We start from the raw sequence: 26,523 nt of genomic DNA, 5'->3' as shown, positions 1-26,523 counted from the left end.
GAAAGAGCTTTTAGCACAGGTGTGAGTTTATTGAATATTTACATTCTGAGTTAAGTATAAATGCTTTTTTTAGTACCTACTATTCATAAAGTATTTTCCCCCTGTTAAATTACACGAATGAAACCATGAAAGTTGTTTAATTGGGTGAGAAAATAAGCCCCCAAAACACATTTTGTTATGCTGGAAGAATTTTCCTAGTGTGCTGGAATTCTGATTTGTGGTTCTTTGGACATTTTTTATACTTAAGTGGGACGCTTTTGATGAACCTCTCTTTATCTGATGTCCTTTGAAAGTAAATGTGGAACATCTAATACCAAGCCTCATATTTAGGAAAACTACAGGTGGTAGAGTGAGGATTTATTGTCAGTGGGTTAACATGTGGGCTCCTCTACTGTAGTTTGTGTTAATTAAGGCAAATTTAAGTATGAGCCACCAGTGGTGCTTGTATTAGTCAAATAGGACCCAGCCGAAAAGGTTCCCTAAACCAGATGTTAGTGTGCATTTAAGTGTTAGTCACAGGGATAAAGAGTTAGTAAGGTGGATTTTGCCTTGCATGCAGCCTTCCTATGCTTGGTCCCTGTGCACCTATAGGAGTGATTCTGAGCACAGAGCTGGACTTTTGAGATCAGCCAGGTATAGCTCAAAACCCACAATATACACATATATGTATATGTACATATATGTATATAACCACATGATATAATAAGCACTCACTATTATAACTGATAAACTATATACAAACTGACCCTTTTGTGATGGACCTAACAAAAATGTCTATAAGATAACATACAGGGGCCAGAGTGATAGAACAGCGGGTATGGCGTTTGCCTTGCACACAGCCAGCCCAAGTTCAGTCACTGAAATCTCATAGCCTGCTAGGACTATTTTCTGAGCACAGTGTCAGAAGTAACCCTTGAACACTTTTTGGTGTGTCCCAAAAACAAACCAAACCAAAAAAAAAAAAAAAGATAATATTCAAATATATGATAAACGACTATTTGAAGATTAATACAAGATGCCCTTGAGAATGTTATATATAGTTCTCTGATTATTGTCTCAGTTACCCTTTTATTTTTTTTTGAAAAGGGGCCTCCCAGTTAATGTTCAGGTGACCTATGGCCCACTCCCAATGCAATGTGAGTTTCAGTAATACCGAAGATTACTAGATAGTACTCTGGGTCCTCACCACCACACCAGACCAAACAGGGGAACCTCCAGGGCTACACAAGGTGCTGCTTATGAAATTATGTGGTTGATATGATGTTGTGCATTTAATTCAGATCTGTGCATACAATCCATGCACCCCGATCTCTGCAATATTTCCCAGGTCTTATTGCACATATAATAAGAGGAGATTCTTATTCACTTGTTCTATATTAAAAAAATCTCGGTGGGCCAGAGAAGTGGCGCTAGAGGTAAGGTATCTGCCTTGCAAGCGCAAGTGTAGGATGGATCACGGTTCGATCCCCCCACGTCCCATATGGTCCCCCCAAGCCAGGAGTGATTTCTGAGCGAATAGCCAGGAGTAACCCCTGAGCGTCAAACGGGTGTGGCCCAAAAACCAAAAAAAAAATCTTGGTAAAAATTTTAAGAAATCATATTGTAGGAAGTATGTCATTATAGACTGCATCTTGTCATAAAATTTGGTTTTGATAAATATAGGGCCTCAAGGACTATGAAGGTCTACCTGCATTTTGTTGATTTAACTTCTTTAAATTGTTTTGGTTAGATTTGCTTACTTTTTCAAGCTCATTTTCTTTCTTAAACACTCTCTTTCTTGTATCTGCTTTTTTCTCCTCTGGAGAAGCCTATGAACATTATTATTAATGTTATTAATTATTATTATTAATAATAATATTATTATTACTGCCTCTCCCTTTCTACTCACCCCCTCAATCAAAACCCCCATCTTCCTAAATTTCATTCTGTAAAAACCATTTTGCTTCACTAAAAAAAATAATAAAACGAAAAGAAAATGTTTTGTTTAGCATGTTATAAATAACTTGGGGGAGCTCTGATAGTTCACTGGAAGTCACAAAAGGCACCAGGCCAGTTGTACTGTTCCTCCATCTTAGAGTTACTGCCCTTCAGATATATAAGAGAGTACTTGACGGGGCAGAGATAGTATCGAGGGTAGGGCACTTACTATGCATGTGGCTGATCCAGGTTCAATTGCTAGCATCTCATATGGTCCCCCGAGCGCCCTTCCAGGAGTGATTCCTGAGTGCAGAGCCAGGAGTAAGTCCTGAGTACTTAGGGTATGGCAAAAAGAAAGAAGGCCCTTTGAGCAATCTCTCCAATAGTTTCCTCTAATGACATATTTTATAGGAAAGTCAAATGTGCTTTGCAATATTTCAGGCTAATTTGTATGTCATATGTGAAAAATAGTATGAAAGTTTCATAGGAAATCTCTAGTATCTGTTTCTACACAACTTTTTGGTGATTCCCAAACTAACCATATTTCAACACAGAGCTCATCATGAATGTCTTCATTTATTAAGTATTCAAGGAGTCTAGTATACTTGGAGGACTAGAAGGTGTATAATTCCCATATGTCTTCTTTCTGTATGGATAATTTGGGTGAATAGCTAAAAGTTCGGGGTGTAAACAAGCAGTCAAATTATGCCTAGTACGGAGGTAAATGAACATAGTAACTATTATAGGTAGAATGCTTTCCCTTCTTGCCCCAAATCCATATCCCAAATCTTCCAGTACTTCAAAATGTGACTATACTTGGTGATAGATCCTTTAACGAAGTGATTAAACTAAAAGGAATCCTTTAAAGAGGGACCTAATCTAGGAAGCAATACAGAGACAGGTACAGGAGAGACCATGTCTGTACACTGGAAAAAGCAGCCAATGGCAAGCTATCAAGAGATATTTCAACAGAAAACTAATCCTACTGATGCCTCTACATTGTACTTCAAGCCTTGAGAACTGTGGGAAAAGAGATTCCAGTGTTTAAGCAACCTAACCTGAGAATTTGTTATGGTAGCCCCAGCAAATTAATTACAGCCATGTATTTTTCCCTTCAAAATTGTTGGTGTATTTTCACTTTTACATTTGTTATTTTGTTTATTTTTATTTTTGTTGTTTTAGAGGAAAGGGTTATAGCTGGTAGTAGAGCAGTTGCTTTGCATGGTTTGATTATCATCAGGGAAAAAGTAAAAAATAAGTTTGTTTTATAATATAAGCTCTATTAATTCATAATTGGTCGGTTATAAAGGACTGTCTGTGGTAGTCACATAACCATGACAGTAGTACAGTAGTGTGGGTTGATGAGCTGTTGGTGTCATGAAGAGGTACAAAGTACAACTTAAATTTTGAAGAGACTACAACCTACTTCTATGATCCAAAGTCCCTCAGCAGAGGGCATTCAAAAATTTAAACTTGATGTTAAACTGAAGTAATGTCACAAAAAAGCAAAATGAAAGAAAATTACAATTAAACTAAATTGAAGTGTACTGAATTAAAATGTTCTCAAAGTAAAAATTAAACCAAGTTTACTTCTAACCCTGCCTTGCTGCAGAAGGTACCACAGGATTGAAATTATTGTCTGTGTTCCAGTCCTAGATTCCACCTAAGCATACTTTTATTATTACTATTGAATTCTCTTTGTTGAGACATTTTCATTATTGTTCTAATCTTAAAAAGAAATTCTTACGGTTCTTTAAATTAAAAACAAACAAACAAACAAACAAAAAAAACAACTCAGGAATGTCCCCTGCATACTTAATTAGAGACAGGGCAAGTGGGATATTTTTGGGTAGCTATGATATCCTAGATTAATTTCATTCAATCTTCCCTGAATTTATTTCATTGGGACATTTATGATTTTTGGTCTTTGAAAGTAATCTGCAGTTTAAGATATTATTAAATGTACAATGAGATATTATTGAAAAATAAAGTAGAATGATCATTGTGTTAAATCCTGGAACAAAACAAAAATAAATCTCATGAAAGACTTGTGTTATGGGGATGGAGCAATAGCATAGCAACAGGGCGTTTGCCTTGCATGTGGAGGACCTGGGACAAACCCGTTTTCAATCCCTGACATCCCATGGTTTCCTGATCCTGCCAGGAGTGATTTCTGAGCGCAGAGCCAGGAGTAACCACTGAGCTCTGCCAGTGTGGCCCAAAAACCAAAAGATAAAAAACAGAGTATATTAATATAAACTTTGTTGTTTTTTTTTGGGGGGGGGGCACATCCCGGCGACACTCAGGTTTTACTCCTGGTTCTGTGCTCAGAAATCACTCCTGGCAGGCTCAGGAGGCATTAAGGGATGCTGGGATCAAACCCGGGTCTGTCACATGCAAGGCAAACACCCTACCTGCTGTGCTATTACTCAGGCCTCAAGGCCCCAATATAATCTTAAACTTCGAGAGAAAGGAACTTTTATCCACTGCTGGTGGGAATGCTGTCTAGTTCAACCTTTATGGAAAGCAATATGGAGATTCCTCCAAAAACTAGAAATCAAGCTCCCATACGACCCAGCTATACCACTCCTAGGAATATACCCTAGGAACACAAAAATACAATACAAAAATCCCTTTCTTACACCTATATTCATTGCAGCACTATTTACCATAGCAAGACTCTGGAAACAGCCAAGATACCCTTCAACAGATGAATGGCTAAAGAAACGGTGGTACATATACACAATGGAATATTATGCAGCTGTTAGGAGAGATGAAGTCATGAAATTTTCCTATACATGGATGTACATGGAATCTATTATGCTGAGTGAAATAAGTCAGAGAGAGAAAGACGCAGAATGGTCTCACTCATCTATGGGTTTTAAGAAAAACGAAAGACATTCTTGTAATAGCTTTCAGACACAAAAGAGAAAAGAGCTGGAAGTTACAGCTCACCTCATGGAGCTCACCACAAACAGGGACAAGTTTAGAGAAATAACTACGTTTTGTACTATCCTAATAATGAGAATGTACGAGGGAAATAGAAAGCCTGTCTAGAGTACAGGCGGGGGTTGGGTGGGGAGGAGGGAGATTTGGGACATTGGTGATGGGAATGTTGCACTGGTGATGGGAGGTGTTCTTTGCATGACTGAAACCCAAACACAATCATGTATGTAATAAATTTGTTAAAATAAAAAAATTAAAAAAAATTTGAATCTTCTCTAATAGTTTTAAGGTGTAAACATTTAATTATAACTTTTAAGTTAAATTTTTTGTATAAATATAGAATGTAAAGATATGCTACAGTTCTAAGAGGAATGGTGCAGTAACATTTTTAATACTATCAGAACACTTACTATGTGGAATTAGTAAGCTAGGTTCTGTGGAATACATAAACACAAAATATGAATAGGTATTATCTTCAAAAGTTTGATGATCCAAAGCCAGAGAAATAACAAAAGTCTGAAATATATGCTTTGCATAAGAATCTACTGTTTCCATCACTACATGGTTACTAGAGCATTGAAGCACTGTTGGCTGTCGGGCTGTCTGTAAAACCAGAAAATAATCTCATGTTATAGTTTGAAAGATAACCAATTAAACCAGCACAGAAGAAAATCACAGTAATGGTTAGATTTTTGTGGGAGGCCTATTTTTAGCACCTTAAAAGCTCTTAAGTATGTAGTATGTAATAGATGTGTGTATATATTTATACATCTGTATAGATAAACTACTATATAGACTCAGAAACACTTATGTGTGTGTGTGTGTGTATATATATATATATATATATATATATATATATATATATATATATATATATTACCCTCTACCTTTACACTCAATAGATACTTTCTTTTTTTCTGATACCAGGAGAATTAGGGTGATAAGTATAGAAAGGACTCATCTTTAAAGCATCTGTAAGCTAGATCACCACTTACACAAAACCACTGTTAAGCATGGAATCTTTTCTAGTTGGTTACTATAGAGACAGGCTACATCAAGTCGAACTCCTGTTTAACAAAAGCTAGCCAACTAGATTTTTGTAGATTGGAAGCCTTGTTTGCATGTTTTTTTTAGAAAACATCACAAACCAGGAATATGGTAGGTTTCAGAAATTATCAAATAGGTAATTAATTGTTAGATTTTAGCTTGGTGGAATTTGTGCTTGCTAAGACTTTGAGCCCATTATTGAAAGAATATACTTCCAAATAACCCTGGTATGATTACACAATAATATTTTTTATTAATACCTATTTTTGAACAATAGATATCAGGCTATAATGTACATTTGTGTCAAATTTTCAGTGCTGGGCATGTCTTAATTTCTCGAGACATATGCTAAAAAATGAATTTCTCGGTTATGGTAATACTAGACTTTTTTACAGTAATATCTGTGCCATTTTACATTCCTTCCAGTATTGTATAACAAGCATCTCAATTTCTCCACTTTGCCCCAACATTTCCTACTACCTCTTTCTGATAATATGGGTGGTGTGTGAAGTTATATTTCATGTGGTTCTTTTTTTTTTCTTTTTGGGCCACACCTGGTAACGTTCAGGGGTTACTTCTGGCTACAGGCTCAGAAATCGCTCCTGCCTTGGGGGACCATATGGGATGCCGAGGGATCAAACCGCGGTCTGTCCTAGGTTAGCTCCTGCAAAGCAAACTCTTTACCGCTTGTGTCACCACTCTGGCCCCTTCATTGTGGTTCTTACTTAAATTTTCCTGATAGCTAAAAATGCTAAACATTTTTATTTGCTTATTAGTATCTTTTGTAGAGAAATTTTATACAGACTTTTTGTCAGTTTTTAAGAAATGGGTCATCTTTTGTTGAGTAAAAAGTTTTTCTTTAATTTTTTTTTCCTGTGTGGAGGTGGCGATTTGGTCTGTTCATGTTGTGCTTATGGTGCTATTTCTCAAAAGCATTGCCTCCTCAAGGGTCGTAAAGACTTATACCTGCAATTTTCTTTTTATTAGCACCTTACGTAAAGTATTTCATTTTAAAACATGTGTATGGTGTCAAAAAGGGGACAGAATGAATATTTTTGTTTTTCTATGTTGAATTTTAACTGCAGCATTCGTTAAAAAGACTTGTTCTCTTCCCATTGGAACCTTGGAACACATAAAAAATTGACCAAAATTAATTTATTGGAACTATTTATTTTTGCATTTGGCTTTGTCTTAGCATGCTTCCATATCAGGTTGAAAGAATCCTTCCCCTTAGTATTTCTTCCACTTAGTATTTCTTATAAGCCAAGTCTGTTAGCACTTAATTTTTGTTTTCTCATTATTTTTACTTTATCCTAATGAAATTATAGATTCTATATTCTTTTGCTTGATGCTACATTTTAATACTTTACAGTATTTCTAGCTAGTCATCATTTTTTATGCTTTGCATCATCCTACAGAATGAATATATTAAAACTTAGCATCTGTTCTATATTAATAACCTTTGGATCTATCATGTGATTATTTTTAGCTAATCTCTGATAAATAACATTTACATATTTTAATTGTTGAGATAACTTTGTATACCAGAGACAAATCCTTCAAGGTATTGATATAATTCTTTGTACAATTGTTGAATTCAATTTACAAATATATCAGTAAGGTGTTTTACATCTATGTCCATAAACAATATAGTCTTTCTTTACTAATATTTTTGTCTAGTTTCAATTGTAAGGTCATAAGTCATACTATCCTTATAGAATGGCTTAATAAGTTGGATTGGAGAGATAATATAGTGGATAGGGGCTTACCTTGTATGCAGCCAACCCAGGGTTCTGTCCCCAGCACTGCTTAAAGTCTCTGCTTAAATTACTACCCAGTAGTGATCCCTGAGCACAGCTGGATATGGTCTAAAAACAAAACAAAAAAGTATTCTAAGAATTGTTTCTGTTTTTTCGAGAATCTCTGTAGAGAAAGCACATAATTTCTTCTGAAGCCATGGTAGAATTCAGTAGTAACTTGAGTTTTGTACTTTGGAGATTTTTAATAATGCTTTAATTTCTTTAATAGATATAGTTCTATTTGCACTGTTTCTTCTAGAGTGAGATCTGCCAGTTTTAAAGAATTTACTTCTATCAAGTTACCAATATTTGTGGGTATAGAGTTATATAATTAAATACTTAATCTGTTTAATTCCATGGGATCACATCTGAAAGCCCTTATTTCATTTCTGATATCATTAACTTCTTTTTCTTAGTCTGATTAGAGATTTATTGATTTTGTTGATACTTTAAAAGAACCATCAGATGTTTTCATTGATTTATGTCTATTTCCTATTTTTAATTTCAGTAATAATTTGCTATTATTCTAATTGCCAATGGTGAAAGATAATTTACAGATACTGGCTCTTTCTTCTCTTCTAATATAAATACTGCATATTGAAATTTTTCCTGTAAGCACTGGTTTCACTATATCACCCCACCCGAATTTTAATAGCTATTTTTCATTTTATTTGAGAGATTTTAATAACATTTACTTTGAGATTTTTGTCTTTGACCCAGGTATTACTTAGAAGTTGGCATAATAATTTAGTCAAACATTGGGAAATTCTAATTCTTTTTCTGTTACTTCTAGATTTATTATGTTTGATCTGAGAAAATTATTTCTGTTCTAAATTGTGAAAATGTGTGAGGTCTTTTGTTTGTTTTGTTTTATTTACTTTGGGGCCACACCCTGTGACGCTTAGGGGTTACATCTGGCTCTGTGTTCAGAAATTCCTCCTGACTCGAGGGACTATAAGGGACTCTGGAAATCGAACTAAGGTCAGTTCTGGATCAGCCGGGTGCAAGGCAAATGCCCTATCGCAGTGCTATCACTCCAGCCCTAGATGTGTTTTTTTTTAAGTCCCAGAATATAATCTATTTGACAGATAAACTATTTGCTTATTAGTTTATATCATTTGCTATTATAGAATGGAGTCTATAGATTTTCCTTAAATTCAGTTTTTTTCATATTGCTATTATTTAATTATGACTTTCTTGATATTCTGCCTTCTGGATATGTATACATTTCTAATAGAAAAATATTAAAGTCCCCAACCATAATATAAATTTCATCCAGTAGTTTTTGTCTCTGTATTTGTAACACCATAAACATTAAGGATTATTATTCCTTCTTAGAGTATTGATCCTTTAGTCATTTATTACCCCATTTCTATGATAATTTTTCTTACTGTGAAGTCTTCTCTATCTGAAATAAATTATTTAATTATTTTGATTAGCTGTATATCTTTATCTGGTCCTTTATATTTCCCACCATAAAGAGTTTAAATAAGCAAAAGTTAACATGTATTTTATTAATTTACTGTAAATCTTTGTGTCTTTTGTATTTTAAGTAGATTTCTTGTAAGTAACATTTAGTTGGGTTTGTTTTTTAATGCACTCTAATATCTTTTTAATGAGGTGGGGAAATACACTGATGGCAGTGTGGTGGGTTATAACATTGTATGCATGAAACCATGTATTGTAAATTACAGGGCATTAAAAATAATTTTTTAAAACTATCAATAGAGCTTTTATATAACACAGCAAATTGTACTAACTGGCATCTCACTTAAAAACACAAAAACATTAACTTGGAAGAAATGTGCACAATGCTGTTTATTGCATTCTAATACAGGGATATGGACACAACCCAAATATCCAATGATGAATGAATGTATTTAAAAAAAAAAAAAGCTGTAGTGGGGCTGGAGCAATGGCACAGTGGTAGAGTGTTTGCCTTGCATGTGGCTGACCCAGGACTGACAGAGGTTCGATCCCCCGGAGTACCATATGGTCCCCCAAGGCAGGGGTGATTTCTGAGTTCATAGCCTGGAGTAACCCCTGAGTGTCACTGGGCATGCCCCCCCAAAAAAAAAGAAAAAAGAAAAAACTATAGTATATATACACAATGAATATTTTTTAAATATAATGCAATATAAACTCTTGCAATTTTGGGACTTGAAGACATCATTCTATGCAAAATAAATCAAAGACAAATAGTGGATGATGTTATTCATCTGTTGAATATAGAGAAACAAAACAGGGAATAGATAGTACCAAATAAGATCAACTCTTGTCCTTGAATTACAGAACTAGGATTACTAAGCATGGGCAGAAGAATTGGAGGAAAAAAGAGTCAGATTGGGAGTAGCATAAAAATTGTTGAGGGTCTTGGACACATTGATGATGGTGAAGATGCAGTAACTCTACATCAAGACCCAACGTTCACACTATTATAACCATGTTTCCTCAGCTACAACAAAATTAAAAAAACTTTAACATTGTCACAGCAGCTTAGCTGCAATACATTCAGTTTTATTTTTCTGAGAAAACATTTCTACTTAACATTTAGAGGATAATTTTGCAAAGTAGGGAATTCTTGACAGCCAGATTGACAAATCCAGTATTCAAATCAAGTTTAGATGACTCCAAACCTTTGGTGTTTACTACTTTGCTTTATGGACTACCATAAATGTCTCAAAATTATAAGTTGTATAAAGGGAAGCCTTTCTCCTGTTGTAATTAGGTGTAAACCATTTTCATCATCGAGCTGTAATATATGCTGTGTCTTTGGGATCTTTTCTGTAAATAGCATATAATATGATACCTCTTGCCATGATATCACTGACATTTGTTTGCTCCTTCTAAACTTTGGCCTTCTTAGTGAGGATATCTATGAAGAAGAGAGAGAAAATGTTAGGACTAAGATTGCCACAAAATACTCAGTAACATTTTGTAGATTTTCAGAACATAAGAAAAGCTTTCTAATAACGGAATACCTAAAGTAATTTTCATGGAAGCATCCAATCTTGTTAGTTTAGAAATAAAGCACTTACTTTGCCATTCCCTTGAAAATGTAAGGATATTTGTTCTATAATAGGTAGAAGACACTTTTAAAAATACAAACTGACAGCTTTTTTCTTTAGGTCTGACAGTAACTGCTGTGAAAGACTCAGGAGAATGGAATTTAGAGGCTGGAGCATTAGTCCTTGCAGATGCAGGCCTCTGCTGTATTGATGAATTTAATAGCCTCAAAGAGCATGATAGAACCAGTATCCATGAAGCAATGGAGCAACAAACCATAAGTGTTGCTAAGGCTGGGTAAGACTTTCTTTTCTTACAAACCTATGGGAATAGTGAAGTTGGATACAGCACAATTACGGAAAAGTGTGAATCTTATTGAACTGTGGTAGGTCCTCTCTCAGATATAAATTATTGCCCTTAAAGAAATTCATATTTTTTCTGTGGAAAAGTGTGCAGAATTAAAAAATTTAGTTTCTCAGAGGAAGAAGGAAAAGAAAAAAGGAAAAGCAGCAGCATAAGTGTAAGTTGATGTAATTTCAGAGGGGACTTAAAAAGAGCTTTCAGTTCAAGACTCTGCTTATACGCTCATAGTAATTGCCCAGTCTGGGTAACTTACAATGTTACAAATTTTGAAAGATTTGAGAAGAAAATAAAAATAATTTACATTTTCATTCCTATTCTCCTCATAGCCTTTGGAAAATTGATTCCAGTATATAGACTGGAATAAATTATAACAGTATATATCACCATAAAATGAAGTATCTGTTATCACTTAAGTCCTAAAGTCTTAAAGATTGATGTACCCGAGTCTTTGGTATTAACAGTCAATGACAAAGGGAAAAGGGCAGATTTAAATAGAATTCACTTAGATACTGAGATGGTTATGGAAAATGCCTACAAAGCCTAATGACCAAGTAGGCTGCCAGTTCATCTAGGCACATAATTGCGCCTAAACTCTCTCAGCCCTAATGCTGATAATCATAGAGATGAGGACAGCTCATCAGGCAAATTCTTTACAGTGGAGTCTTCAAAAGTATTTGAGAGCCAAGCAGACACTAATGTTTATAGATTCTGTGAGATCTGCTTATATACTTAAAAAAAACATAAAGGGGGAGCGAATAAGAACTGAATATACCTATAGGAAAAAGATAAAAGGTAAATTAGGCAGAATTATTGTTAGACTTATTCATTTCAATCAATTCACCCAGTTGATTTTGTTTCAGTGCCCACTACTTATCAGCCCTGTGCTAGACATTTGGGAAATACAAAGATGAGTATAATGCTATATTGACATTCATTCACTATTTGTTAGAAATAATAGACAAAAGAACAGCAAAATGTAAAATGAATATTGAAAGTGCCATAGAGAACATTTTAAAATAAATAGTGCTTCTGAACTCTTTATCAAGTTAAATTAGATATATAGTTTATAAATATTTTTTAAGGCTATCTTTATTTTCTCATTATGCTCTTTTTAGCTAGCACCTTTGCTGGTTAGTAGAATCTGGTTTATTTTCCAGGAAAGTTTGGAACATTTTAAAAGATGCCCAAGAAATTAATCCTTTTATCAGGGAAAATTAGCAAAAAAGCTTTGGATATATTTTAGAAAGGGATTAAAAATATTTTATTAGTGACTTATACTGCCTTACCCTCTCTTAAGTGTGGACTAGTATGAACCTTTTTGATATCTATAAGTATGTCAGAAATTCCAAAAGAAACATTCTTGTAGATAATAACTCATCCATGGTAACCTTAAGTTGAATAATCTTGCCATAATTATAATTGTTGGAATAGTTTTCACACTATAGTAAATTTATTTATTCTTTTCAGTCTTTCACAAAGCATCAGGCTTGCTTTTAAATACAGAAAATTATTATGATTAATGTAATTTTGAATGGCATATAAAATATAGCCTGTTTTTCTTACTTTTAGGATATAAAAATCAGAGCATGCCACTCCCATACTAATAAAAAAATTCAGATAACCTCCCCAAATAATAACTTTCCTTAAGGTATCAAATTGCTGAATTTATAAAGAAATCAAAGGAACTTAATTCCAGATTGCAACATGATCTTCAAAGAGAGAGAAGTGAGGCACTAGATTGTATTGATTTAGGATAACTTGAAATTCTCAAACAAGGGAGTTAGTTTCTGTAAGTCCTGCTCATAAGAATAACTAGGCAGGCAGAATACCTTTTTTGGGAAATAGGCACAAACCTTACTGCTTCCCAGATACATACATCTCATGTGAAGCAGAGAACCATAAGTCACTGGCCTGCCTAGCAACAAACCTGTGCATACCCAAGGACTTTAGAGAAGGATTCAAAGCTACAAAACTATGGCCTCTGATATGAATGAGAGCCTCTTCCTTCTCCCAGGGGAGGTGTGGTGGGGCAGCAAAGCAAATAGGTTAACTTCCAGAAGAAATGTAGAGGCAAAACTTGTTTTACTCTGAGGAATGGACAGACAATGCTGGTCCAGGGTCCTGAACCAGAAAAGCAAAAGTCTATTGCCATTGGGAAAGAGAAACCCTTCTACAGATCCACAGTAGTTTTTAGCTACCACAAGTAGGTGAGGAAGGCTTCAGTTCTCCAGCCTGTTCCCTCCAAGAGGCGTAAGATAGTAATAATACCCAGATCAGCTTTGAAAGCCTTATAGACATTATTAGCCTTTTATTACACATAAGTAATTTGCAATAAGTTACATATGTAAACTACCTAGGACAGTCATTAGAAATAAAAGAAACATTATGAATAATCTAATTGTACAGACAAACTGAAATCAGAAGAAATTTATATAGAAAAGGGCAAGAATAGGAAGAAAACTGGAACAAAAATGGGATGAATTGGTTCATACTAATAATATCAGTGATTACTGATAGTCAATAATAATTGGTGATAGTCAGTTATGGGGCAGAGATGCTCAGATAGGAAATCAAAACCAGGTCCAAGTAGATCCTGTTCTCAAGAAACTACTATAAATTAAGACAGTGAGTTAAAAGTTAAAGGATTTAAAGAAATACTCTTTCAAGTATCAAAACCTGACCAAGTCATTATAGGAAATTAAAACTGTAGCTTGAGGGACCAGAGCAATGGCGCAGTGATAGGGCGTCTGCCTTGCGTGCTTTAGCCTAGGATGGACCGTGGTTCGATCCCCCGGTGTCCCATATGGTCCCCCAAGCCAGGAGCAACTTCTGAGCGCATAACCAAGAGTAACCAGATGTGCCCCCCCCCCAAAAAAAAAGAAAAAAACACTGTAACTTGAAGGACTGGAGAGATAGCTTTTCATATGTGAGATACCTGGGTTTGATCCCCAATATCTTGTGGCATCTGGAGCACTAGGAGTAAACCCCTAAGCAAAACACAGGTCATGCTCAAAGGTTACTCCTGGTGGTGCTCGGGGGAACTATATGGGAAGCCAGGGATGGAATCCAGGTCTGCAAATGAAAGTTAAATGCAAATGCTCTACCTACGGTACTATTGCTCCTCCAGAGATGGTTGAATTACTGATCATGGGATAATGGAGTGAGCGTGGCCTGGTAGAGACTATAAAGAAATAATAACAAAAAATTAACCATCAGCTTTCATAATATCTGCAATCTTCTTCATGCTTATATAATATTCTTTTATGGCATATATAATGGGCTTTATGTAATTTTTTTCTTTTTTTTTTGGCCATACATTGTTCTCCTGGCCAGACTCAGGACAGTTTGCAATGCCAGGAATTGAACTTGAGTTGACCATGTGCAAAGCAGGTTCCTTACCTGCTTTACTGTTGCTTTGACCCTAAATATTCTTTGACTCTTAATTTATTAGCCATCTAGTAATTAATGAGTTTATTTTACTTTTCTCTTTCTCCCTTTTCTTTATTACTTTAAAAAGAAAAGTTGTATTGATTATACTTTGTAAGTTGAATAAGACACATTTTTCTTCTATTTTATCCTTTGTTTGACCTCTAACCCAAAATCAAATGTATGTTAGTACTTAACCATCCATTTCTAGCACCCTGATTTTTCCTAGCTGTATGAAGATAATATTTTTAAATGAAGATACCACCTATTTAGTAATTAAATGCAGTACAAGCTACACACACATACACATGCATGTGAGTGCACACACATAAATACACACACACCCTTTATTGTTGTTGTAGTAACTAGGTAGGTGCTTTCACACTTTAATATGATGCTCATCAAGGGTCACACTCTTGGTTGAAGTGCTCACACCTCTTCAGTGTGCCAGAGAATTACATACTTTGTTGCTACACCAGGGACCCCCAAAATGGCACTACCATTGGAATAGACATATAAGGCAATGAAATGATGGAGCCTAGTCTTATCTGAAAGGCAGACACTGTCCCACTGATCTAATTCAGGAAACTCATCTTCTGAGAGATGCCTTGAAGGCTTCTGGAGTGTTATGTTATTCTGTATTATAATGGGCTTGTACATGTTTCAAACTTTTCATAGTTCTGATACAGTAATTGAAGAATTGCTTTTCTGTATATAAAGACATTAGCTTACACTTTATTTTATGAAATATATTTTGTATGATGCCATTGATAAATTTGACGCCATCTGGTAAGCTTTGCTCTGTAGATAATTTGTCATGGGAAAAAAAGGCCATAAAAAAACTTTATTTTAAATAATTGTAAAGTACAATATACTTAGTAGGTTGTATTAGTTGATTATTGTTCCTGGTCAGATTTTCTAGATGTTAGCCTTTTGAGTCACAAATATTTTTATTTCCTGTAAATTTTTTATTGAATGTGTTGGGTTCTATTTTTGTTTTGTTTACTCTTCAGAAATTACACACACACACACACACACACACACACACACACATATACAGAATATAGGCAAATAAAATCTAATATATATATATACAGAATATAGGCAAATAGTCAATAACAGTCAGTTATTTTTTTGGCTACACCCATTTGATGCTCAGGAGTTACTCCTGGCTAAGTGCTCAGAAATTGCCCTTGTCTTGGGGGGACCATATGGGACAACGGGGGATTGAACCGTGGTCCTTCCTTGGCTAGCGCTTGCAAGGCAGACACCTCTAGCGCCACCTCGCTGGCCCCAGCAGTCATTGGTTGTGTTTTTTGGGTGTTTTTTGGTTATTTTTGTTTTTGTTTTTTGGGTCACACCCGGTGACGCTCACGGGTTACTCCTGGCTATGTGCTCAGAAATCGCTACTGGCTTGGGGGACTTATATGGGATGTGGGGGGATCGAACCGTGTTCGGTCCTAGGCTAGTGCGCTACCACTACAGCCTTAGTTGTTTTTGTTTGTTTGTTTGTTTTGTTTTGTTTATCTATGAAATTTTTATTCCTTCCCCACACCTTCATGGGGTTTGGAGGCGACCAAACTCAGCAGTGCTCAAGAGGTTAGTCCTGGTTCTGCATTCAGGAATTACTGTATTTTCCGGCATATAAGACAACTTTTTTTTTCTTTCTTTTTGGTTTTTCGGACCACACTCGTTTGATGCACAGGGGTTACTCCTGGCTAAGCACTCAGAAATTGCCCATGAAAAACTTCTTAAAAATCGGGGGTCATCTTACACTGGTACATGAAACTTACTCCAGCTTCAGGGACGAGCAAGGACTAGTGACCCACCAGCATCCCTCTGTTCAGCTTTTATAGGACACAGAGGAGGCGCTCTGTTTCCCTCTAGCTGTCCACTGCACCCCAGCCAGCTGCTCTTGGAGGAGTCCCCTCTCCCTGCTCTCAATGTAGATCACTGTTTTATGTTTACATGTTTGATAACAAGTAGCCTTATGTTTATAAGTGACAGTTTTCCAGATAAATACATGCATGACATAAGCATTTGCATTAAAATTTTCTTTTTTTTTTTTTTGGTTTTTGGTTTTTGGACCACACCCGGCGGTGCTCAGGGGTTACTCCTCACTGTCTGCTCAGAAATAGCTCCCGGCAGGCACGGGGGACCATATGGGACACCGGGATTCGAACCAACCACCTTTGGTCCTGGATCGGCTGCTTGCAAGGCAAACGCTGCTGTGCTATCTCTCCGGGCCCTAAAATTTTCATATTGAAATCAAATCCTATGTTTTTTTTAATTTCCATTTGGTGTACATTAAAAGAGAGATAGTCTTATACAGTGAATATAGTCCAAAACATATATTTTAACAGGAAAAGTAGGGGGTCATCCTATATGCCAGAAGATACAGTATGCTTGTCTGGCTCAGAAAAACATTTGGAATGCTTAGGACTGAACTTGCAAGGCAAGGAACCTACCCACTGTACTATTGCTCCCTATTCTCTCAGCACTTTTTTTAAAATATTTTATTTAAACACCTCGATTACAAACATGATTGTGGTTGGGTTTCAGTCATGCAAAGAACACCCCCCCCCATCACCAGTGCAACATTCCCTCAGCATTTTTATTTAAAATTTTAGTTCTGTGGCTTTCTTTCCTTTACGACCTTATATTTTAATGTCCACTCCTGAAATTATTTGTCATTCCCCTCTTCACCCAGTTTTTTCTGTGAATCATCCCTGGATATATATCTTCCTCTCCCTCTGTTTTGTATTTTTCTTATCTGAGTTTTAAAATTTCTAATCTGAGGTGATTGATTGTCTTTTTCTTTTTCTTTCTTTTTTCATGATGTAAATGTTGAATTTAAGCGAGTATAAGATATAGATACTTCTTTGGCTTTTTGGGTTTAGGGAGAGGATATGGGATTGGTTTTTTTTTTTTTTTTTAACTGAGATGAATTTTACTTTTAGAGTTTTTTCAATAGGGGCCTCCCTAGGAATGCTGGGGGAGCACAGGGACCAGTCCCAGTAATGCCCAGCCCAGTGCTCTGGGGTGGACTGTCAGGAACTCAGGCCTGACAAAGGTTGGAGTCATGAGGCTTACTCCAAGAGTGCTGGGAACCTTGAGGGATTCCCTGGTGTATTTGAAGAGAACAGGGGATGCCATTGAAAGCTCTAGCCCTTGCTCCCTGGCCCTTCTTGTGGTGGTTTTGTATTTGTTTTGTTTTGTTTTGTTTTGGGTCACATCCAACTGGGCTACAGGCTAGACTGGCTCTGTACTCAGAGAGCAAATCTTGGTTGATCATTACAAGGCAAATTGCCTTACCCACAGTACATTCTTTTTAATAGTAGTTTTAATATGAATATTTCTTGATGTTTCCTTTCGTTTTGAGACATCTTTTCTTGAATCATTCCATTTCAGCAAAGTGGTTTTTTCACTTAGTAGTATTTCTCTGAGGTTTAAGAGTGATAACTAATGTGTCTTCTGAATTTCTTACTTGTTTCTATAGGATCACTAGTATTCTATTCATTTGCCTCCTTTCCCCCAAGGCTCCTTTACAGTTCACCTCATCTGCTTCAGGATCTTTCCTAAGACTGCCACCTCTGGTCCCTCAGTAGTCACTTCTTTAATTTTGTAAGGAGACAAATAAAGTTATTGGCCACAGTTGTGTAAGAGCTATAGCACCAAATCCACTGATTTTTCAATCTTAGTCTACACAAGGTTTACCAGGTCACTCTCTGAGGTAAGACTAGGACTGTTATGTTCAAACCTACTGTGGCTGCTCAGCCAGCTTTGGGAACTCCAGGGGAAGACTGCAGCTACCTGGGATCCCTGTTTGCTTCTTTCTCTCAGGATCTTGTGAAGCTGCTTATCAGGTGGCACCTCTCAGGTGAGGGAAGGGAACCTTGGTACTCTCACCCCTTGAATCCTTACTCCTGTTGTTTGCACTCATGCACTATCTTTGAAGATAAAGGTAATTTGTTGACTTTGGGGGGGAGGGGTTTTGGGTCACACCCACAGGCGCTCAGGGTTTACTCCTGGCTCTGCACTCAGAAATCGCTCCTGGCAGGCACAGGGGACCGACCATATGGAATGCCAGAATTCGAACCATGAGCTGTCCTTGTTTGGCTGTATGTAAGGCAAATGCCCTACTGTTGTTCTATCTCTCCAGCCCAATTTTTTGGCTTTTAAGCCTTATTAAAAAGTTAGAGAGGCTGTGTGTAACAAGCACTTAATATTACCAAGAACAGCTAAAGAAAGTTCAAAGGGTTAGGGTGTATGCTTCTCATGCTAACCACCTAGGCTTCAGTCCCTTTCACTGCATGATCTTGGAACACTTCTCAGAATGTTACCTCCCCCCATACCACTTAACTGTAAGGATTTCATTAATATGCTTTTATTTGGCATAGTTTTAGGTTTTTACCAATTTGGGGAGTGCTTAGTTTTTTAAAAACCCATTAATCTAGAAATGTTGGGATAGCCAGGAAACATGCAAGTGAGTACTATATTACAAGTTGCTTTTTGACCCAATTTTTTTTTATGAGACCATTCAACCGTTGGGAGAATTTGTCCATAACTGAAGAATCTGGAGTATATTAGAGAAGGGTGCTATATATTAGTTATTTCCCTATACTGTAGCTATTTAAGGTTATTTCTTATTCTCATATGTCTAAAAAATCAATTATTCTATCCCAGGAATCTTTCAGGGAGGCAGAGCCCATTCTAGCACCAAACTCTTCTATCTTCGATTCAATCTTCAGAAACGCTTTTATATAGAAAATGAGAAAAGAAGATGATGGTACTGGAAAGATTATAAGAGGAAGGAAGTCACATTTTATGCTCCTCCTGCCCAAGCGCTTCTGAGCAGAGCTGACTCATGTGCCCAGTCTTTCTTGTCTGGGTTTAGACTAGAGATCCAATACTGTGATGTAACTCCTGGTGATTAGGTTTTAAGGGTTTTGTTTTGGGCAGGAAGATGGTGGTTTTGGTTTTATTTTGTTTTTGGACCATGGCTGGCAATGGTGATGAGATGCTGAGGGATTACTTTTGGCTCTGCATCCGGGAATCACTACTGGCTAGGTGCTCAAGGTACCTTATAGGATGCCAGGGATCAAACCTAGACTGGCCATATGCAAAGCAAACGCCTTACCTGCTGTGCTATTTCTCCAGACCCTTCTCTGGAGAATTTTAGTGCCAAAGCAACCTAGATCACCCCTAGCCTTGTGGGCAGCACCAGGGATTGAACTCTGAGCCTCATGCTTACAAGGTAGGCCCTTTTGCCACTGAGCTATTTCCAAATCCTTTGCATCATATTTATACTGTATTTTTGGCAAACCACACTTAGAGTTCTTTACAAGCCCCTTGGCACATAATTTATAAGATCTAGTTTACCTTTTCAGAATTTCCCCCCTGCAATGTTTTGTAAAAGGGAGACTTCATTTTTGTTTAAAATGCCTAATTTTTTCATTTTTAAATGAGTTTCATATGCTATTCACTACATATAAAAACCTTCAGGTTTTCAGGTCATGAAGTAATTGCTAGAGCCAACTGGAAATAGATCGGGAATTAACAAATGTAGCACATGTTTGATGTCACAGAACTATGACTGCTGAGAGTGATTTGGCACTATCACTACAAATAGTCATCTAGTGGCAAGCATATAAATTTATAAAGAAAATGTTACATTTTCTATTATTATTGCTATACCACATTATTGGTATAGCCTATGGTCATAGTTTAAATACCTAGTACTGCACATCATCCCCAAGTACCACTGAGAGTGGTGCCTAAGAACCACTAAATCTGACCTTCCCCACTCTCCAAAATTATGGATTAGGGATGTGATTCAGCAGTAGAGCACTTTCCTTACATTTGCAATCCTCATTACTACAACTATCACCAAAACAGAGAAACTGTCATTTTGTTTTAAGTATTCATCCATGATAAAAAGTTCAAAATTAATATCTTAAATAATATTGTAGCCTTAAGTTTGAAATTAGTATCTTCATTATGTATAGCCATTCCTAGCTACTTAGAGTTGCCTGCCTTTTCCTGGACTATTATTCTATTCTCAGGCACATCCAGTCCCCTTCCCAGCTAAATCATCCATACACTTCACTCCATTGTTATTTCTCAGACACCTGAAACCTATCAATCTACACTTTTCCTGATTTGATTTCAAGCCTCCTCGCTTTGTTACTTTCACTTTTGGAAAACAAAATTAAGCATAAAATTTTTGCTTTAACCTCTCACCATTCTCAAAATTATTCTTTATTATTCTATTATTCTAATAGAATATAAATATTCTATTTTTCTTTATTCTTTTATATAAATATACCTTTACAAATATATATCTTTCTCCACTTAAATAAAATATCTAGGGTGGGAGTGGGAGTCAGAAGGATAGTAAGGCTCTTGCCTTGCGTGAGGCTAACGAGGGTATAATTCTGGCACAGCCAGGAGTAATCCCTCAGATAAGAGTCAGGAGTAAACTTTGAATGCCAGTAGGTATAATTGTAAATAAATAAATAAGTAAACAAACAAACAAAAATGAAAGTCCATCTCTGGGGAGATAGTTCAGCAGGTAAGAGACTGGTCCCAGTACAGATACTCCTCGCTTAACGACCAAGTTCTGTTTCAAACACTTGGTCATTAAGCAAGTTGGTCGTTAAGTGAAAAACTGCATGTACTGTATACAGTAGTACAGTATATGCTTAGCACTTGACAATACAGTATTCTGAACAAGTAAAATAACAAGAAAGATCAAACTGAAAACTTCCACTTGTTTTAATTTGAATAGGTTGCTTAATTTATTAATGTATTAATGTATTACAGAGCATAAAGTTAGTAAAGTAGGTACATTAAAGCACCAAAAACAACAGTACTGTACTGTAGAGTGTACAAGAAGATGGAAAAATAATATTTAAAAATAAAATGACAGTGAAGAGATGGTCTTAAGTGCGATCAGTCGCTAAACAGGTAGGTTGTTAAGTGAGGAATATCTGTTCTATCTCTCTGGCCCAATAAAAGACCTTTATTTAGGGAATACGAAGGGAAAATGGAGACATATTCAAGAGAGAACATGGGCAAGAGAAGAAAAAAATCAAGTGTATACACCTCAGGTTGAAATGTAGGTGACCTCCAAGGTGGAGAATGTGCCCACTTGTTTTTACAATGGTTATTTTACAGATAGCTTTTCACAAACTACTCCCACCTAGAATCTGTTTCTAGACAATGGAAAGAGCCTTAGATTCTTAAAGCTCTTTTCAGATTCCTATTAGGAAGCTTAGATTCTCTTGAAGTTTCTCCTCTGAAGTGAGTGCCTCAGTTTTCCCATTTCCAAAGAGCTCTAAGTGAGGCCCAACTTTACTGTTTTTGGACAGTTTCAGGGCTTGTGATTAGCTTCTTTAAATCACATCTTGATTTTACTAATAATATAAAAAAACATCTATTTCTAATTGTTACACCCCCCTCACACACACACTTGCCTATAACATACCTTTTTATTCTACTATTAACATAGATGTATTGCGTATTGCAAACACTTTGCACTTAGTATCCATGTTGGTTTTAATGTTATATATCTCTTAGCATCCAGCATATAGGAGCATATATTTATTCTCTTAGTAGATGTGTGAAGAGTTTTTATTGGGAGCCAGCAATGTCAGTGTGGTTGCATGTGTGAAAATCACTGTTACCATGTACACAATAAGAAGTATTTTTAAGATAGCTGCAAGGGCTGAGTGCATATTTTTATATGCAGGAGGCCCATATTTGAGCACTAATTATACAAGTTCCCCTGAGCACCAGAGGGAGCAAACCCTGAGCATTTCCAGGTGGAACCCAAATACAGCCTTCCCAGAAAAAAGAAAGTATCATTAAATATGCACTACTCTCCAAGATACATAGTGTAAATACATTTTGTGTGAATTATGTGCTTATGATGCACCAATCATTCCAGATTCTCTTAAAAGACATGAACGTGAATTCCTCTAGATTTTTAAGGTGCAAGAACAATAACTATGTTAACAAAAGTTACTGTTTTCCTTTAACTGTCACAGTCAGTGACTTATACTCTTTTTTGATAGGCTTGTGTGCAAGCTGAACACAAGGACCACCATCCTGGCGGCAACTAACCCCAAAGGCCAGTACGACCCCCACGAGTCTGTCTCTGTGAACATTGCCCTTGGCAGCCCTCTTTTGAGTCGATTTGACCTGATCCTTGTTTTACTTGATACCAAGAATGAAGACTGGGATCGTATAATTTCCTCCTTTATCTTAGAAAATAAAGGTATGTGGAGGCCAACAGTGTTTCAATAGATATAACCCACTGAAAATACTTCACAAACATTAGAGAGGTGCTTAGCCATAAAACAGAGAAGAAACTCTGCTTGGTAATTCCAAATTAACATGGGAAAAGGCCTTTCTTTAGCTGCCACTGATGAGATTATATCTGTTAAGTATCTGCTGTGACATTTGAAGACAATCTTAAGGAGTATTAAGATAAATATTACCACTCACCTCTTATTGCAAAGGAAACCAGTCTGGCCTGAGATGATGGCTCAAAAGAATTAGTATAATACTTTACATACTGGAGACCTGCACACTGGGAGTAGCCCCTGAGCACCATCGGATATGGATTTAAAAAAAAAAAAACAAAAAACGTGTGCTTCTTTTTCAGTTAAATTATATTTACTCGGATATTTTGTTTTTGTATCACATCTGGGGGTACTTAGTGTTTATTCTCCTGGCTCTGTGCTTAGGTTTTACTCTTTGTAGGACTTGGGGGATCATTTGTGGTGTCAGAGATTGAACCTAGGTCACCACATGCAAGACAAGCATCTCACCCTCTGTTCTACCTCTCTGGGATTCAAATACTCTTTATTACTATGGGCAAACAAGAATTGTTATGAATAATTATTTTAATATCTGTAGGAAGTTTGCCTCTACTAAGCTTATATTCTAAGTCTGGTAATTTTATAACTATATGCCATGCAAAAACCAGATTCCAATGATCATGGATCCTAAAAAGAGACAGGCAGAAGGTAGCAGAAAGGGGGTCTCTGGGCATGTGGAGGATGACCAAATATGGGATTTGACACTGGTATAACTGGTATTGAAATGTATGCCTAAAATATAACTATAAATAACTTTGTAAACCACAGTTTTTTATGGTAGAATTGGTGAAATGGATAAAGGCAGTCAAAAAGTTAAAGCTTCTTGCTGCAGACAGGTTAGCGTTTGCTAAGCAGAACCTTCATGGGGTCCAGGAACCTTTCATGGAGAGAGAAGCGGGAGCACAAGTGGACGAATATAAAATATGAAATAAATGAGACCACACAAAATACTTTGTATGGGGACCCTCACCCAAGGGACGAGAGACAAATTTACTTTTCAGTTGATGACATTTATAAGCACAAACTCTGGTATGCAAGGTGTTCTCAAAGAGCAGGAGAGCAATACAATGGGGAAACAAGCCTTAAATTTACATATTAGAAGACTGTTCTTCAGGTGAGAAAGAACTCTGCTGGAGGGCAATGAAATCAGAGCTGGGATGTTTATGGTTAGCAAAAAGCAGGTTTTTCAAGATACCAGGAGGAGAGAGACAGAGATATTTTTGATGTCTATAGTAGCCGCAAAATAGATTTTATGGGGGACGGAAATAATTGTTTACCATCATAGAGCTAGACTCAGAAAAACAAGGTGTTGGCACCAGGCTATACGAACTAGCCAGCAGGGAACTTTTGGCGGGCTTTTGGTACTGACATTTCTTTGTCTGTAGGAGAGCTGAGGCTGATTTCTATAGTGGCCAAATAGAGAGAAAAATGCAATGTTACAGCCATGTTGGAATTACCGCCAATGTTCCACACAAAGGGTCAAATGATTGACTTCGCTAAGCGGGCCTTTTGGCAAATAATTCTTTTAGAGGAAAGGCACTGCACCAGGGAAGGAAAAAACCACATCTGGTGCGTTCTTTCCTTAAATGGGAAGTAACAGCTTCTAGTTTCATTGTAAGTTATAAATTATATATAGTAACATGTAAGTACTAGGATGTAATGTACAGCATTACAGAAAAGTAATTGTGAATAAGTACTAGAAAGTACATTTTAAAGTTGCTAAGAGAGCAAACCTTAAAAGTTTTTTTTTCAGCATAAGAAAAAAGATGTAGCTGTGAGGTAATGATTGGTAATTAAACCTATTGTGATGATTTTTTCACAATATATAGCACTCTCAGGTCACATTTTATACTAAAACAATGGCATTTGTATTACAGTAAGACTATAATAAAATAAATTACTCTGATTAATTGTACCTAGTTTTCAGATACCTTAACTTTTTCATGGGGAGTTATTTGAAGAGAAGCTCCAGATAACTGACAAATTAAAAGTAATTTTGGAGTTATGGTCACTTAACTTTTACATGAAGCATGTCTTCTGTTGCATTTTTACAGTAAGATGCACATATATTTTTGCAGTCTTATAGATTTTTTTAATGTTTGAAACTTTATATAATCAGCTTGATTTACAAAGTTGTTCACAATAGAATCATTTTAAGTATTCAGTGTTCCAATACAATCCCACCACCAATGTGACCTTTCCCTTCACCAATGTTCACTCACCTGTGCACTCTTTCAGCCTGTTCTCTTAACAGGCACCAAATGATATACTTTATATTATTTGTTATAACATGTATCTCATGATGCTGTTACTAAAGTCATTGCTTGATTATTTATTGATAGGTGCTAGTTGAGCCTTCTGTATTATTATTTTTACTCATTGAGCCTACTGGGCTATCAGAATCAGCTATGTACACTGAGGGCGGTGGACTGGATTGATTCAACAGGATGGTATCTCAGCTGGGCCATTTATATGCCAGCAGAAATCTAGAGTGGGTGGAGCACTGGGACTTCCAGTAGGGTGGGGACTCGCCCATCCCTATCCAGAGAAGATTTCAGACTGGGACCAGACACTGGTCCTATAGGCGTTGGTTCAGCTGTCCTGGTGTTGGTTGTGGAGCTGGGCCTTTTACTTGCACATTTTATATTTAATGGAAAAATAATTAGCTTAAATAAATAAAATAGTTTGAATTAGGCATTCAGAATGGTTGTGAGTCATGACTTACATTCCTATATCCCTCCATAGCTGAAACTAGCCATGCCCTTCTGAAATTCCCCAAGTGCTGGTGGATGCTGACACATCTTGGAAAGGGGTTTCTTGAACTGCAGAGGAAGTGTTTCTGCTGCACACCTCCACCTTGTGGAGTGACTTGGTCAGTACAGTGATATTTTGTGAGTGTAATTCTTCCAAAAGGAAGGCCAGGAAAAGTCTTAAGTAATCAGGCCAATGGACAAAATCTCCCCAAACTGACAGGTCTTTTGCCCTTCAGTGTACCCAAAAATAAGATATTTATAAAACAAAAATTACATAAATTAGATAATTGTTAAACCTTTAAAATATTCTTGGAAAGTACTGATTCAATCTGTGATTTATACAGGTTACCCAAGTAAATCAGAGAAACTCTGGAGCATGGACAAAATGAAAACCTACTTCTGCCTCATTAGGACTCTGCAACCCAAATTATCTGATGAGGGAAATCAAGTTCTTCTCCGATACTACCAAATGCAGAGGCAGAGTGATTCCCGGAATGCCGCCCGCACCACTATCCGCCTGTTAGAAAGCTTGATACGACTAGCAGAAGGTTGGTTTTGTTAAGCAGATATTTCTACTAGGTATTGATATGTGCCAAGCTTAGAGCTTGACTCAAAAAGATAAATATTGTAAGGTGCTCACATTCACTTACACATACAAGGCTAAATGCAACCAAAGAGAGACCTTAAAGGGCTGGTGCACATGCCATGCATGTTGTAGGCTCAGGTTCAGTCCTTGGCATTATGCAGAAGCACAGAACCAGGAACAGCCCCTGGATACTGCTGGGTATGACCAAAAAAGAATAAATAAGGACTCTGAGCTCTGAGACCTCTGCTCTACTGGGGACTATGTTTATGTTTTATGTTTGAGAGAGGAAGGTA

The 26,523-nt window shown here is 36.6% G+C and overlaps 1 protein-coding gene and 2 long non-coding RNA genes across 4 annotated transcripts in view; 2 read left to right on the top strand and 1 right to left on the bottom strand.

The window, feature by feature from the left end:
• LOC126006058 (uncharacterized) overlaps positions 1 to 26,523 on the top strand; it is a 684,655-nt gene that overhangs the window by 633,978 nt on the left and 24,154 nt on the right. The gene's annotated exons all lie outside the window — the stretch shown is intronic.
• The window catches only part of MCM9 (minichromosome maintenance 9 homologous recombination repair factor), an 83,524-nt gene that overhangs the window by 42,718 nt on the left and 14,283 nt on the right, over positions 1 to 26,523 (top strand). The window contains exons 7-9 of the mRNA XM_049771380.1: positions 10,838 to 11,012; positions 22,583 to 22,785; positions 25,989 to 26,192. Coding sequence (XP_049627337.1) covers positions 10,838 to 11,012; positions 22,583 to 22,785; positions 25,989 to 26,192 — 582 coding nt within the window. The remainder of the gene's footprint in view (positions 1 to 10,837; positions 11,013 to 22,582; positions 22,786 to 25,988; positions 26,193 to 26,523) is intronic.
• LOC126006057 (uncharacterized) overlaps positions 10,212 to 26,523 on the bottom strand; it is a 30,125-nt gene continuing 13,813 nt past the window's right edge. For both annotated transcript variants that reach the window (XR_007494833.1, XR_007494834.1), the window contains exon 3: positions 10,212 to 10,584. This is a non-coding gene — a long non-coding RNA (uncharacterized LOC126006057). The remainder of the gene's footprint in view (positions 10,585 to 26,523) is intronic.

This window comes from Suncus etruscus, chromosome 4 (assembly GCF_024139225.1).
Source record: "Suncus etruscus isolate mSunEtr1 chromosome 4, mSunEtr1.pri.cur, whole genome shotgun sequence".
NCBI lineage: Eukaryota > Metazoa > Chordata > Mammalia > Eulipotyphla > Soricidae > Suncus > Suncus etruscus.
The sequence above is the reverse complement of the archived record's forward strand: the minus strand, read 5'-3'. Positions and strand labels throughout refer to the sequence as shown.